The 16,674-nt window shown below is 36.7% G+C and overlaps 1 protein-coding gene across 4 annotated transcripts in view; it reads left to right on the plus strand.

Moving 5' to 3' along the window:
* The window catches only part of LOC115219287 (uncharacterized protein DDB_G0283357), a 262,249-nt gene that overhangs the window by 166,854 nt on the left and 78,721 nt on the right, over positions 1 to 16,674 (plus strand). Inside the window, exon 1 of one of the 4 annotated variants that reach the window (XM_036508746.1) lies at positions 7,872 to 8,269. The exons of the other annotated variants lie outside the window; for them this stretch is intronic. Coding sequence (XP_036364639.1) covers positions 8,230 to 8,269 — 40 coding nt within the window. The 5' untranslated portion in view covers positions 7,872 to 8,229. Of the gene's footprint in view, positions 1 to 7,871; positions 8,270 to 16,674 lie in introns of those variants that run through there. 4 annotated transcript variants of the gene reach the window in all.

The following is a 16,674-nucleotide window of genomic DNA, read 5'->3' on the forward strand; positions in this document are numbered from 1 at the left end:
CATATATTAGGTGGGGGGATCCAGGATTCTTTTGGAGTGTTGAAAAAAATACTATGTAAAGTGGGAACTGCAATTCATAACAAATGGACACATTTTTATAAATTCTAACTTTGTTGTAGCAGACCACATGCATATGAAACAGTAATGCTGTGAAACTAACACAGCGGGTACACTCTGGTGGGCAGGTCGGCAACACCTAGTAGGTCCAGCAACTCCTATTCTTGTAAGAGTTGACTCCTTTTTGCTTTACAGTTGCCCGAAAAACCTTGGTCCTTATTCTTTTGGTGTCAGCTTGGCTAGAAAGGGTGCTGCCTGGGCAACTAGGACAACCCCCTGCATCCGCCACTTTGTGTGTGTGTGTGTGTATATATATATATGTATACACACACACACACACACACACACACATATATACACACACATATCATCATCATCATCATCGTTTAGCGTCCGCTTTCCATGCTAGCATGAGTTGGACGGTTCAACTGGAGTCTGGGAAGGCAGAAAGCTGCACCAGGCCCAGTCTGATCTGGCAATGTTTCTACGGCTGGATGCCAACCACTAACGCCAACCACTCCGTGAGTGTAGTGGGTGCTTTTTACGTGCCACCAGCACAGGTGCCAGACGAGGCTGGCAAACGGCCATGATCAGATGGTGCTTTTTACGTGCCACCGGCACGAGGCCAGTTGGGGCGGCGCTGGCAATGACCATGTTCAGAAGTTTCTCTTATGTACCACCAGCACTGGTATCACAGCTGCAATTTCCATTGATGTTGATCAATTTCGATTTTGATTTTCACTTGCTTCAACAGGTCTTCACAAGTAGAGTTTTGTGTCCCAAGAAGGAAAGGTATGCATAAGTGAACTGGCTACATCCCAGCTGGAGGCCATGGGTTATGGTCTCACTTGTCCTGCCGGGTCTTCTCACGCACAGCATACTTCCAAAGGTCTCAGTCTCTAGTCATTTCCTCGGTGAGACCTAAAGTTCGAAGGTTGTGCTTTACCACCTCATCCCAGGTTTTCCTGGGTCTACCTCTTCCACAGGTTCCCTCAACCGCTAGGGTGTGGCACTTTTTCACACAACTATCTTCATCCATTCTCGCCACATGACCATACCAGCGCAAACGTCTCTCTTGCACACCACAACTGATGCTTCTTAGGTCCAACTTTTCTCTCAAGGTACTTACACTCTGTCGAGTATGAACACTGACATTACACATCCATACTGGCTTCATTTCTTGCAAGCTTACACATATCCTCAGCAGTCCATGTTTCACTGCCATGTAGCATGGCTGTTTGTACACATGCGTCATACAGTCTGCCTTTTACTCTGAACGAGAGGCCTTTTGTCACCAGCAGAGATAAGAGCTCTCTGAACTTTGCCCAAGCTATTCTTACTCTAGCAGTTACACTTTCAGCACACCCGACCCCGCTACTGACTTGCTCACCTAGGTAACGGAAGCTATCAACTATTTCTAGTTTATCTCCCCGGAATGTGGTGGAAGTTTGTCTCAGAGCATTTTCAGTGTTTATCGCTCCTGAGCATCTGCCACAAACAAAAACTATCTTCCTAGTTAGCCTTCCTTTGACATTGCTGCACCTCTTATGTGTCCATAGCTTACACTTGGTGCATCTTATAGAGTTTCTACCTACACTTTTTCTACAGATCAAGCAGGGCCATCTACCTGAAGGCGTTTGTGATTTGTCTACCTTCCTACTTATTAGGACTTTGGTTTTAGCTAGGTTGACTCTAAGGCCCTTCAATTCTAATCCTTGCTTCCACACCTGAAATTACTCCTCCAGTTCTGATAGTGACTCAGCAATTAGAGCAAGGTCATCAGCATATAGGAGCTCCCAGGGGCATCCTGTCTTGAATTCCTCCGTTATTGCCTGGAGGACTATGATAAATAGTACGAGGCTGAGGACTGAACCTTGGTGGACCCCTATCTCTACCCGGAATTCTTCACTGTACTCATTGCCAACCCTCACCTTACTAGCAGTGTCCCTGTACATGGCTCGCACAGCTCTCACTAACCATTTATCTATCCCTAGTTTCCTCATTGACCACCAGATAAGGGATTGGGGGACCCTGTCGATATATACACACATACACCGAAGACCCATCAAGACAAGCAAAATCACAGTTGTGGCAGATATACCAGTGTTACACAAATGGCACCCATGCCGGTGGCACATAAAAGTACCTATTACACTCTTGGAGTGGTTGGTATTAGGAAGGGCCTCTAGCCGTAGAAAACCATGTGAAGTCAGACTGGAGTCTGGTGCAGCCTTCCAGCTTACCACCCCTGGTCAAACCATCCAAACCCATGCCAGCATGGACAACAGGCGTTAAATGATGATGATGATGAGGAGGAGGAGGATATATATTTATATATATCCATATATGATGATCTTTCAGTTTCTTTCAGCCCAAAGATATAGTAAAAGACACTTGCCCAAGGTGTCGTGTGTGTGTGTCTGTCTGTCTGTGTGACTATCATACAAGTAGTCACACAAACTACTTGGCTTCAATATTGGTTTCAATATTCTGTGTAAATATGTTTGGATAGAGGGAAATATTACCTTACTGGGAACCAGGTGAGGCTTAGTGACAGGAAGACCATCCAGTCATAGATAATCTGCCACAATAAATTCCATCTGATCCATGAAAGCATGGAAAAGTGGCCATAAAACCGATGATGATGGTAATGTTCAAGTTGATGCTTCTCTTTTTAATCTGTCTCCTTATTTTTCAGTTTTTTGCAGTTGATATTATTCTATGCCTCCAAAGTAAAAGTCTCATTTAGAAAATACAAAATTTAAGAATTGTTCTTAAGGTGCAGGTGTGGCTGTGTGGTAAGAAGTTTGCTTCTTAACCACATGGTTCTGAGTTCAGTGCCACTGTGTGGCACCCTGGACAAGTGTCTTGTACTATAGCCTTGGGCCAATCAAAGCCTTGTGAGTGGTAGTTTTGTAGAGATGTGTGTCCCCTACCACTGCTTGACAACTGGTGTTGGCGTATTTATATCCTCTTAACTTGGCAGTTCAGCAAAAGAGACCGATAGAATAAGTATCAGGCTTTAAAAAAAAATAAGTACTGGGATTGATTCATTCAACTAAAATTTTTCAAGATGTTGCCCCAGCATGACCACAGTCAAGTACCCGAAACAAGTAAAAGATTAAAACTAAAAAGTCTTAAGTATTCAGAAATTTTAAAAATTCTCTCACCCCTTATCTTTCACTTTTACCATCATACATACTTATGTAACAAGTTTAAATTTTTGACTTGTGGTGAACAATGAGTTGGATATTGTAGGGGTTCATTGTTTAGTTATATTGTTTGTTTATGCTGGTAACAGTGAGCAACTTCTCTCAGAATGGCCTCTGGCTGTTCTTGAAGGACCCCTATACACTTCAACAGCATCAAGTTCTTCAGGCATTTATGGTTTTGACTTTAGAGTAGTTTTGTCAGATGCTTCTGAAAGTGAATCTTCATGGATTTATTTTGCATCTATCTATCTATCTATCTATCTATCTATCTATCTATCTATCTATCTATCTGTCTGTCTATCTACCTATCTATCTATCTATCTATCTATCTATCTATCTATCTATCTATCTATCTATCTATCTATCTATCTATCTATCTATCTATCTATCTATCTATCTGTCTATCTATCTATCTATTTATCTATCTATCTATCTATCTATCTATCTATCTATCTATCTATCTATCTATTTATCTATCTATCTACCTATCTATCTACTTATCTATCTACCTATCTATCTATCTATCTATCTCTCCGTCTGTCCGTCTATCTATCTATCTATCTATCTATCTGTCTATCTATCTATCTATTTATCTATCTATCTATCTATCTATCTATCTATCTATTTATCTATCTACCTATCTATCTACTTATCTATCTACCTATCTATCTATCTATCTATCTATCTATCTATCTATCTATCTCTCCGTCTGTCCGTCTATCTATCTATTCTATCTATCTATCTATCTATCTATCTATCATCTATCTATCTATATATATATATATGTGTGTGTGTGCATATATATATATATATATATATATATATATATATATATATATATATTTATATGCACACACATATATATAAACATGTATACACATACACATACACATATCTATACATATATGCACACATATATATACATAAATAAATATATATATATATTCACACACACATACATACACATACATATAACAGTGTTACATGTCATATGATGAGTAACTTTTGAAGAATACATTTACCACCATGGTTTATATCAGAAAATATGGTATATATACAACAATTATAATTTAAATTTTATTACTTTGGTTTTTGAGAGTACTTATACAAAATGATGAAATAAAACTAATTTTCAAAAAATAAAAATTATTACCTTAAAACAAAATTAAATAAAACAAATTTCTCATTTGTATGACTTCTTCCATAACTCTTCTGTCATTTACTGCCCCTCTTTCTCTTCTGTCTCTATGGTTCTTTCTCTCACATTGTATGCATGTGTGTGTTATAGCATTCTTTTACTCATTGCCTGCCACCAAACCTAGTATGTACACTCATCCTGTTCCACTTATGTTAATTCTGTATATCTCTCTTTTAGTCTCTTTTTCCCCCTTCTCTATATGATGCACACATATATATGTGTGTGTCTGTGTTTGCCCCCTACCATCGCTTGACAATCAATGTTGGTGTGTTTATGTCTCTGTAACTTAGCAGTTCAGCAAAAGAGAATGATAGAATAAGTACTAGGCTTACAAAGAATAAGTCCTGGGGTTGATTTTCTCAACTAGAGGTGGTGCTCCAGCATGGCCACAGTCAAATGACTGAAACAAATAAAAGAATAAAAAAATAGATATATTTCCTGTATCATACATGTTGTCCTTCTGTCATACTTTAGCCTTTCAGCATCTGACGTAAAGCTACCCACTTCCACCCCTCCCTCTCAGATACTCCTTGCTTAGTCGTGGGAGCTTATTCTTTTCCTTTTTTTCCCCTCTCCTTTTTTTCCCCTCTCCTTTTTCTGTCTTACAAGTTACTCAGCAACCTCACTAATACTGGTGGCATAAAAAAAAAGCATCCAGTACACTCTGTAAACTGTTTGGCATTAGGAAGGGCATCCTGTTGAAGAAACCATGCCAAAGCTGACACATGAACGTTCAATGTGGCCTTGCTCACCAGGACCGGTCAAACTACCCGATATTAAATGACGATTTCTTTATTCTGTCAATGTATTCCATCTCTCATTTGTTTACGATCCCAAAATATCAAAATGCAAGCTAAAACTTCATCTGTTGTTTTGTTTTCATTTTTCTATTTCATTTTGCATTGTTATGGCCTGTTCATAAAAGTTTCTATATCATATAATATCCTACAATGCTTCACCCTAACCAATCTGTTTTAATATACGCCTATATCTACATCTCTCTCTATATATTTTATACACATATACATAGATGCATACAAAAATTACATAACCCCTACTTTTACCTGAATTTAGGACTTTCAAACTCTTTATATATGTCGATAACATCACCTCAACTCTCCATATCTATACCTATTATCTATATTATGAAATTATTCTTTTGAATTCAAACCCCTAACTCTCACTTATTAATCCATTAGCAGAAGAAAAGGTTATTTGTCTAATTCTGCCAATTTTAGTGTTAGCTACTTATTCCATATCGTAGTTTTCTCACTTTTTCTTTAGTTTTCCCATTTTTAACTTTTTTTGCGTCAACTTTTCTTCTGACTAATTTTCTGTAAAATCAATTATCTAACATACCTTACTCCAATGGAAAAACATGTGACTTGGAACTGACAAGTGAATCTATAAACCTATTTCCTTTGCTAAAAGCCATTATATCTACAATTCAATGAAAGAAATAAACATAGTTCACTGAAATTCTTCATACGGCAATTACTTCCGTTTTATTTTTAAAATCTAAAAGCTAAGTTAAGAGTCGGCGTTTTTTTCCATGTTTTTATGGAGTTTTTTTTTCTTACCATTGTAGAGATTTTCTACCCACCCACCACCCAGTTATTTATTATATTACTATTAGAAATTCTTTCTATGTTAAAGAATATGCAAAAAAAAAAAAAAGATTTCTGCTCATTTTTTTTTTATTTTAAAATAATTCTTCTACACAAGTCTATCCAAATATAAAAATGATTATATACTCAAAGTGTTTCATCTCCTGCTAGGAAGTGTCATTTTGATTCACGCTTTCTTTTGCAATGTATTTTAAATTTGTGAAAAAAGAAAGACACATTTATTATTATTATTATTATTATTATTATTATTGATTGTATGTACTTAAAAGCAATGAAAAATGTTTTATTGAGGTTTTAGATTTGTGATAAATTCCACCTGCTTAGTTCTTTTGGTCTTTTCCTATTAGCTTTTCAAACCCAGCAATTTCACCGCTGCTGCCACCGCCACCATCGGTGTGTATTTAACACTTCCCCTCCCCAACCGCACCCCCCATCACACCTCCACTGCATCTTTTATACAAAGATTACAGTTGAGCAGCTAAGTATCACTGCATCAACGTTTGGACTGCTATAAGCTGTTAGAATCTGTACTGTTGCCGTGTAGTTGAGCACTCCCTCTCTCCATTCCCACCGCCACCACTGTTACTGATATTTTTCCTGGTAGGGACTCTTGCTATATGTTTTGTTAGCTTTCTTTCTCTCTCTCTCCCTCTCTCTCTCTCTCTCTCTCTCTCTCTCTCTCTCTCTCTCTCTCTCTCTCTCTTCTCTCTCTCTCTCTCTCTCTCTCTCTCTCTCTCTCTCTCTCTCTCTCTCTCTCTCTCTCTCTCTCTCTTTCTTTCTTCTAACTTTAACTCCTCCCCCTGTCCTCAGCATTGTTGTCATGGATGTAACTAAATCTGTGGGTGATGCTGCAACATTTGTAATTAGCAATGATGGCAGATCTAGAGCACACTTACAGAATGCAATTAAAACTCACTATTACTTGTGGGGGGAGGGGAAGCGCGTGGGGGGAGAACAGTTCTGGAGGGGGATGTGACTGAAGCTGAGGCTGTGGCTGGGCCGGGCCGAGTTGAGTTGGGGGTGGGGGTCGTGGATTGACGGTAGGTGGTGGTGGTAGTGGTGATAACGGTGATGGTGGTAACAGTGGTGAGAGGTGGGGCTTCAGCGAGAGAGAGAGAGAGAGAGAGAACTAAGCTATAGGTTTCAGGGTCAGCTCCAGCTACGATTGAATTGCCGATCAAGTGGCAAGAACAAATAAATCAACTTCACTAATTGATTTATCACTCTGAGGTGAGCAGGCAATTAGTATTTTCTGAAATATATGTTTTACTGACTTGTTACTGGCTTCCCATGATAAAAGTGGAGGTTGTGCTTCTTTATTATTTCGGATTTAACAAAATCCAAGCTTGTCAGATAAAATATAGACAAATTTAACATTTATTTATATATATATATAGACATATAGATATACACGCACACACATTTATATATAGATACATACAAACATATATATATATATATATATATATTGTCGTGGCATTCCGTCAGTTACAACAACGAGCGTTCCAGTTGATCTGATCAACAGAACAGTCTGCTCGTGAAATTAAGGTGCAAGTGGCTGAGCACTCCACAGACACGTGTACCCTTAAGCCTGGCCCCTTTGAAATACAGGTACGACAGAAACAGGAAGAAAGAGTGAGAGAAAGTTGTGTTGAAAGAATACAGCAGAGTTTGCCACCACCCCCTGTCGGAGCCTCGTGGAACTTTAAGTGTTTTCACTCAATAAACACTCACAACACCCGGTCTGGGAATCAAAACCACAATCCCATGACTGTGAGCCCACTGTCCTAACCACTGGACCTTTGCACCTCTACTATAGATATATACACACACAATTATACATACATACATACATATCTAACTTTTACAGTGACTATAATAATTAAGTAAAAAAGTTGGGTTTTTTTTCTTAAAATTGGTTAGCAATTACATTTAAAAATTTATATTAAAGACAATTTAGCCAGTACATGGTTTATGAAATTGAAAATTTCCAAAAGATTGTTTTTAAAAAAAAACTTAAAAGAAACATTCCGATGCCAATTTAAGAATGGCCATTCAGAAGTGAAGATCTCCAAACTTTATATTTGGTAGAATGCTGTATTTCGGCACCATCTTTTGCTTACTTTAAATTGGAATGGTGACTATGAAACTTTCTTCAGATTTTCTTAAACAAGGTAAACCTGTTTTTTTTTTTTTTCATTAAAGTTTATTTGCTAGTGTATACACAAATTAAAATTCATTTCAAAACTTATATTTGAGACGACTTGCTCGTCTAATAATTTGCTTAAACTTTTGAATTTACATATATATGAATCTTCAGAAAGTATTCTTCATCATCACCATTGTTATTATTATTATTATTATTATTATTATTATTATTATTATTATTATTATTATTGTTGTTATTGTTATCATCATTATTATTATTATTATTATTATTATTATTATATTATTATTATTATTATTTTATTTTTATTTTTATTATTATTGTTAAGGCGGCAAGCTGGCAGAATCGTTAGCATGCCAAGCAAAATGTTTAGTGGCATTTCGTCTATCTTTATGTTCTCAGTTCAAATTCCACCAAGGTTAACTTTGCCTTTCGGGGTTGATAAAATAAGTACCAGTGAAACACTGGGGTCGATATAATCTACTAGTCCCCTAGTTTCAGGCCTTGTGCCTATAGTAGAAAGGATTATTATTATTATTATTATTACTTTGAAGCGCCTCCGGTTATTGGGAGTTTTATTTGTTTTTTCCTTGTTATTCTATTTACACATTCTAAAACCCTTTGCATCGTCCTGTTTTGTCATTCCATGTTGCTTTTGTATTAGCCCTTGTGGCCAATAAAAGAATAAATTATTATTATTATTATTATTATTATTATTATTATTATTATTATTATTATTATTATTAAATGCATGTGTAAATAATTTCTATTCTTTTGAAAACTGGTCTGTATATTTATTAACAAAGGGACAGGAACTTTACTTCTTTTTATATGATCTTAATTTTGTTTCCTGGTCGTAGACAAATCAAACACTAAGTAATTATTTTTGTTATTTGTAACAACATGGTAACAGTTTAACCAGAATCATCTACACCTTGGGCTGGTTTCGCCACCCCTCATCACTCTCACAACTAGAATCCACACCCCACTATCTTGCATTCCACTGTCACCACCACCACCGCCATCACTTCAGGCTATTTTCACCTGATTTTGATCTACTGATGTTCATTGGTGGTTTGTAGCTGCTGTTGCCCTCATTGTAAATATGCATTAGGCCCAGTATATATCTAAATATCTCCTGTTCTCCTGACAACAGAACTTTCATACATTGGCACCACATTAGCTGTAAAGAAGAATTTATGAAGCCTACTCCCTTTTTCCCCACTGTGGTCTAGGGAAAGTTTTCCTCTCTGTGCAGTCACCCTCTAGGTGTCGGTTAGCACAGCTGCTGTAAGATGTCCAGTATTTTGCACTTTGACATAATCAATGATAACAACAACAACCACAACAACAACAACAACAGCAATACTTTCAACTACATTGTCAATAATTTTCTCCAAACAAAACTACAAAGTTGTCTCCTACTTCAGATTAAAATAAATTACTTTGAAAGGAAACATTTTGACAAGACAATCTGCACCTGACACGCTGTCAGTTATGACAATGAGGGTTCCAGTTGATCTGATCGACATAACAGCCTGCTTGTGAACTTAACATAAAAGTGGCTGAGTACCATATTTTAACATGTATAAGGGACCCTCATGTATAAGGAACCCCCTAATGTGGGGGGTCTAAAATCTGGAAAAAAGTTTTGTAAGGGATTATAATACTATCTGTGTATAAGAAACTCCCATATTTTTTTAACCAAAATTGTTCCTTATACATATTAAAATACGGTACTTCATAGACGTGCATAGCAGGGGCATGTATTCTGGGTGTATTAGGTCTGCACTGCACACCCATCGAAAATGGCAAATTCATTATAAATATTAACCTCACTCATTAATTTAATCCCAAGTCTTCATGGAAAACTTTTGTTATGCTCCTGCTTGAAATTTGGTGGCATTGGGTGTGGCAACACACCCAATACATCAACCATCATATGCCACTGGTGCGTACCCTTAACATAGTTCTCAGGGAGATTCAGTGTGACACAGCCTGTGACAAGGCTGGCCGTTTTGAAATACAGGTGCTACTCATTTTTGCCAGCTGAGTGGACTGGAGCAATGTGAAATAAAGTGCCTTGCTCAAGGGCACAATTACTGATAATTGAACTCACGGTCTTATGAATATGAATCAAGTACCCTATCCATTAAACCATGTACCTTCACTATTCTGCATCTACAAGTATAACAACAACAATAACAACAAAAATATGTCAACAGCAACATTACCGCCATCTCCACCATCAGGAGTAAAGGACTCTAATCAATACATCAAAACCCAATGTAGACGTGAAAATTGCTAAAATAGCAGCTAAATTTCTCTCAACTCAGATCCTTTCATATTAAATAATAAAAGACTGCATTAGAGTATGTAGTTTTCTATGCACTTATAGAAACAACGGAACAGCTATAGTATGGCTAGAATGCCTAGGGTCAACCTGAAGTTACACAGCAACAACAACAAGAGACTCCCTCTTTTATCTACCAACTGCCACCGTTATTACCATAGTAACCAACTTCATTACAACCTGTCACACCATCACCTCAGTCTGTGTTTGTTCAAATCTAATTCACTAACTTTATAATACTTGTGCATATAATATTCTTCTCTGTGTTTGGTTTTCAACTATTTTCAAGTCTTTACACTTGCACTAATGAATTACCCCATTTCAATGGCTACTGCCTCGATGGTCAACAAACATTTCCCTTTATACATACATACATATATCGTTGTCATCATCATCAGCAGCAGCAACAGCATTTAATGTCCATTTTCCATGCTGGCATGGGTTGGATGGTTTGACAGGAGGTGGCAAGCCGGAGAGCTGCACCAGGCCACAATTGTCTTGTTTTGGCATGGTTTCTATAGCATGATGCTCTTCCTTATGCCAACCTCTTTACAAAGGGTACTGGGTGCTTTTTACATGACACCAGCACGAGTGCTTTTTACTCTCACATATACATACACAAACACATATGTTTGTGTATATATGTGCATGTATATGTGTGTATTACTTGTGGAAATTCTAACTTTGTCTGATTTTCATGTTTTATTTACAATCTTATAATAAGATAAGATAAGATAATATGATATAATGAAATGATAGAATATTAAATGTCCATTCTGATGGAATTAGTACTTTCATACATTAAACTCTGCAATCTTCAGGTTCATATAGTAGTAATGACATAAATGTATATATGTATATATATCACTGTATCAACCGGTCTATCAGATGTTGTTATATACTGCTGGTCACAATGCACTTCCTTACATTGCTGTAGCTGTCAAATGATTTGGCATGGTTTTCTACAGCTTGATGCCCTTCCTGACATCAACCACTCCGAGAGTGTAATGAGTGCTTTTATGTGCCACCAGCACGGGTACCGTTTGCATGACACTGGTGGCATGGGTGCCAATTTGCATGACACCGGTATCTGACATGACTGCAGTTTTGCTCAGCTTAATGGGTCTTCTTCTTAAGCACGACATAATGCCAAAGGTCTCTCGGTCATTGCCTCCTTGAGGCCCAACACTCAAAAGGAAATCAGCCACATTGCCTCCATAAGGCCCAATGCTTGAAAGAAACCTCGGCACTTATTCTTTGTAAACCTAGTATTTATTCTATAGACCTCTTTTGCCGAACTACTAAGTTACGGGAACATACACACATCAGCATTGATTGTCAAGCGATGGTGGGGGGACAAACACTGGTACACACACACACACAATATATATATATATATGCATTGTGTGTTTCTTAACCCTTTCGTTACCAAACCGCCCGAAAAAAATTTTGGTTAATGTAACCAAACCGCCCAAACCCGCCTGTATTTACCTATTCATATTTAAATGAGAATATCAGAGCAAATCTCTTTATTACATTTGTGAAAACACGTGATTATACTTCGTAAACAGTTCATCTACAGTTTTGTACAACGATCGAAGTGTAATTTTAATTCCGTAAATTTTGGGAGATTTTTTTTCCAAAATTTGTTCCTATTGTGTTTTCAAACTTTGTAATTCTGACAAAAAATGGATACGAATTTCATCATATCAAGCAGCGAGTCAGAATTCGAAGGATTTTCTACTGAAGACCTTGATAAATCTAACTCTATGACTGAAAAAAAAAAAGCACATGGTATTTGATAATGAATCTGATGTTTCATTTTCCGAAAGTGAAAACAGTGAATCCGAGAGCTCCGACTGCGATAAAGAAAATGAATTGGCACCTGAATAGAGTGAAAATTGAAAAACTGTTTCTTTCGGTGATTTTTCTGAAGAAACTGGACCAAGCCACAGACTTTCCCAGGAGAGTAAAGCCTTAGACTATCTCTTTTTACTTTTTCGAATGAGCCTATTTGAAATCATTACGGCGGAAACGAACCGTTATGCTAAATGTAAACAAAGCGAAAGAAAGGATAGTTAGTGGTTTCCCACAACCTTAAATGAAATTAAGACTATTTTACCATAGATATTATTATGGGTATCAGAAAGTTACCCAGAATAACAAATTCTATCGTAAAATTTTGTTGTATACCCAATTGAATATTAGCTAATAACCCATTTTCTTTAGCGATGTTTGAACAAAATTTTAATAATTTTATATCTTGTTGAATTTACCTGTATCTACCTGCAATTAGAGTCACTTTGTGACAAAAATTATAGTATAGAATTGGTTGAGAACATTTCATTAAATTATCTTCCAAAAATCACATTAATATATTGATAAATAAAAAAGTTATAGTTGTTTAATGAAACCAGACTAACTTTATGATTATGTTAGAAATTAATTGAAACACAAAAGGGGTGTATTTTGGTCAGAAATATAGTAACGAAAGGGTTAAATGGCTTATAAGCACCTTCCACGCTGCAATTGTTTTCGTTCCAGCACACAATCTCAGATCAGGTCACTTGCTATGCAAGTACATCTCTGTAATATATATATATATATATATATATATGACAAGCTTCTTTCAGTTTCCCTCTACCAAATTCACTCATAAGGCTTTGGTTTGCTCGAGGCTATAGTAGAAGACACTTGCCCAAGGCGCCACACAGTGGGACTGAACCCAGAACCATGTTATTGGGAAGCAAGCTTCTTACCACACAGCCATACCTGTTAAATTTTTCCTTTTTTTCTTGAAAGTTCCACATACTGGATGAAAATATTGAATGCAAACATATTTCCAGTTCAAATCTGCTTGAGAATGTCATTCACCATATTCTGTGATGGAGAAAAATTCTTGTTGTAGACAAAATACTCGACGAAATACTGTGAACAGCTTCCTTATAGATTTGAATATGTCCGCCAAACATATTTGAATTGGTAACAAGTTTGTATTGAAACACATCATTGCTTAGCACTTCTAATGCATATGTTAAATAATGTTAATGATGAAATCTCCATCATCTTCATTTTAACATCCATTTTCCATGCTGGTATGGACAGTTTGACTGGAATTGACAGATCCAATGACCGTCTTGTGCTCCATTGTCCACTTTAGCCTGATTTCTATGAGTGGATGCCCTTCCTAATGCCAACCACTTCACAGCATGTACTGGGTGCCTTTTCCTTTTTTTTTTTTTGTGGCATCAGCACAGGTTAGGTTGCCATGCAGGTTGTAAGAGATTATGAACCCCGAAAAATACAGTTTTATTTCAAGTTGAGCGTTTAAACTATGAGAGGAAAGGCAAATTCAGAATAGGTTTCTTGCTGTCGAGAGCTACATGCTTAACACACACACGCACATATAATATGTGTATATATATACTCTTTTCTCTTTTATTTGTTTCAGTCATTTGACTGCGGCCATGCTGGAGCACCGCCTTTAGTCGAGCAAATCGACCCCAGGACTTATTCTTTGTAAGCCTAGTACTTATTCTGTCGGTCTCTTTTGCCGAACCCCTAAGCATCGGTTGTCAAGCGATGTTGTGGGGGCAAACACAGACACACAAACATACACACCACACACACACATACACACATATATATACATATATACGACGAGCTTTTTTCAGTTTCCATCTATCAAATCCACTCACAAGGTTTTGGTCAGCTCAAGGCTATAGTAGAAGACACTTGCCCAAGTTGCCACGCAGTGGGACTGAACCCGCAACCATGTGGTTGATAAGCAAGCTATTTACCACACAGCCACTCCTACGCCTATATAAGTATATATATATTCTTTTTTATTGTTTGACAGTGAAGCTTTAATTCTGTTGTGGCACATACACACACATGCACACACAAATTTGTTGAGTCCAGGCTGTTCATTCAAAGCATCAGAATAGTAGATGAAACCATTGCTACTTTAAATTATAATCACACAGTCAATTCCATTCAACAAGGACCTTAACACACCATTAATAATAAGTCTATCACTTCCTCGGTCATTAAGCCTTCGTGTTGGGTGCGAGCGGGGATTGAATAGTTTTGACATTTATATTGTTCCAAAGGGTATTAACAATGTAAAGGAGGCAGTTCCAGCTGGGAATCAAAAACGGTACCATGGGCTTGGTTTTTAGCTTTACCAACTTACATGTCATGTCATTTGCTCCCACTAATAATAATAATAATAATAATAATAACCATAATCATAATACTGAATAATATGATATAATTGTTGTTGTGATTAAGATGGTGTGACCATTAAGTTGACAGAAATAACGGAATGCCTGATTAAATGCATTAAAGTATCCTATTTCATCCGTTAATATACATTTCAGTTTCAAATCCTGTTGGGGTAGGCTTAGCACTTTTATTTTTTTATTTATATATTTATTGTTTTTATTACTTTATCATCTCTTCAGAGCCAAGAAAATAAGTACCAGTAATATGCTGAAGTTAAATCAATCAACTGTATTTGAATTTTTAGCCATATTGGTTTTACACTAAGTCAGAATTACCATTCTTATTGTAAAAAATAAAGAAATTATGATTATTGTTATTACATGCTTCTTTACTTAGCAAGGATGTGTCTTGAGATTTTGCAGCAACAAGTTTCCTCAAATTTTGAAAATCTTTCTTAGGATCCTTACAGAATAGAGAATGACACTTTTCTTCAGGTTGACAATGCAAGTGCTAATCCAAATATTCTCTTATGTAACAATATAGGTGTTGTGCCAAGTGCACCAACAGCCACCGGAACAATTATTACTTCTGTCTTCCATATTCTCTCTGGTTTGGTCCTGATGTCTCTCAGTTTTCTCTTTCTTTGGTATCCACTCTGTTACAATATGGTATTACAAAGTCTATGATCTTAAACTTTTTCCTTTCATTTTTGCCCTCTGCAATCACATCTGATCTCATTACTTTAATTCTATGGTCAGTCTTTATGGAGAAAGCCCATAGCCTGTAATTATTATTCCCCATCACAGCCTCATTATTATTGTTGTTGTTGTTGTTGTTGTTATTATTCACCACCGAGTTAGTCAGATGATTTTTTTTTGAGTCAATCACTAGGTGACAGGTCATGACTGGTTCTACTAATGAATCAGCTTTGTCTCTGTCTTTACTCAGATGTAGTTTTTAGATTTGGCAAAGTTCCCAGAAAAACAATAAAAAAAAAGAAAGAAGAAAAAAGGAATTAATAAATAACTGACCAGAATTTCATAAAACCTGGCTGTTTTATTAGATCATTTTACTCCGAGATCTAATCCAAGAGAGGTCAAATTGAAAACTAACATATGTCTGTTTTATGAAGCAAAGTGGGGTCCCACTTCCTGTCCAAACAACAGCTGAAAAAAAACCCCATTTCATGAGAAACTCTCTGCATTGAGCAGGGTTAGATTCGTGGGGATGGCTGCTGTATTTTCAAGACTTTGCAATCAGCCAAAACACGATAAAATAATTAAACATACTTCCACTGGTACATATATGTGCCAGTGCTTGGGCAGCAAGATACAAAAGTAAGGATCAAGCACATTAATAACAATGTTGATTTGTGGTTTGACACCAACTTTGTATTGCTGCATGGGCAAATGGTTGGTGCAAGGTTGATGAGAGGCAAACAAAGCTGAGAGGGGTCAGGATAGACCTCCAAAGTCATAAAGAACCCTGAAAGTCACAAGGCTTTCATTATACTTTATCATCATCATCATCAATCATCGTTTAACATCTGTTTTCTATGCTGGCATGGATTGGACAATTTGACAGGAGCTGGCCAGCTAGGGACCTCTTCAGACTCCAATTGTCTCTTGTGGCATGGTTACTACAGCTGGATGCCCTTCCTAATACCAAACACTTTAAAAAGTGTATTGGGTGCTTTATGCATGCTACCAGTTTTGTTTTATTTAATTCTATATAATTATTATTTGTGGGTTTTTTAAAATTTTTAATTTGTCTCTGCTTCAGTTGTAAAACCTCTTTCATACCATCTTTATATAAATTGTCTAACCCATTCA

This window comes from Octopus sinensis, linkage group LG14 (genome assembly GCF_006345805.1).
Source record: "Octopus sinensis linkage group LG14, ASM634580v1, whole genome shotgun sequence".
In the NCBI taxonomy this organism is placed as follows: Eukaryota; Metazoa; Mollusca; class Cephalopoda; order Octopoda; family Octopodidae; genus Octopus; species Octopus sinensis.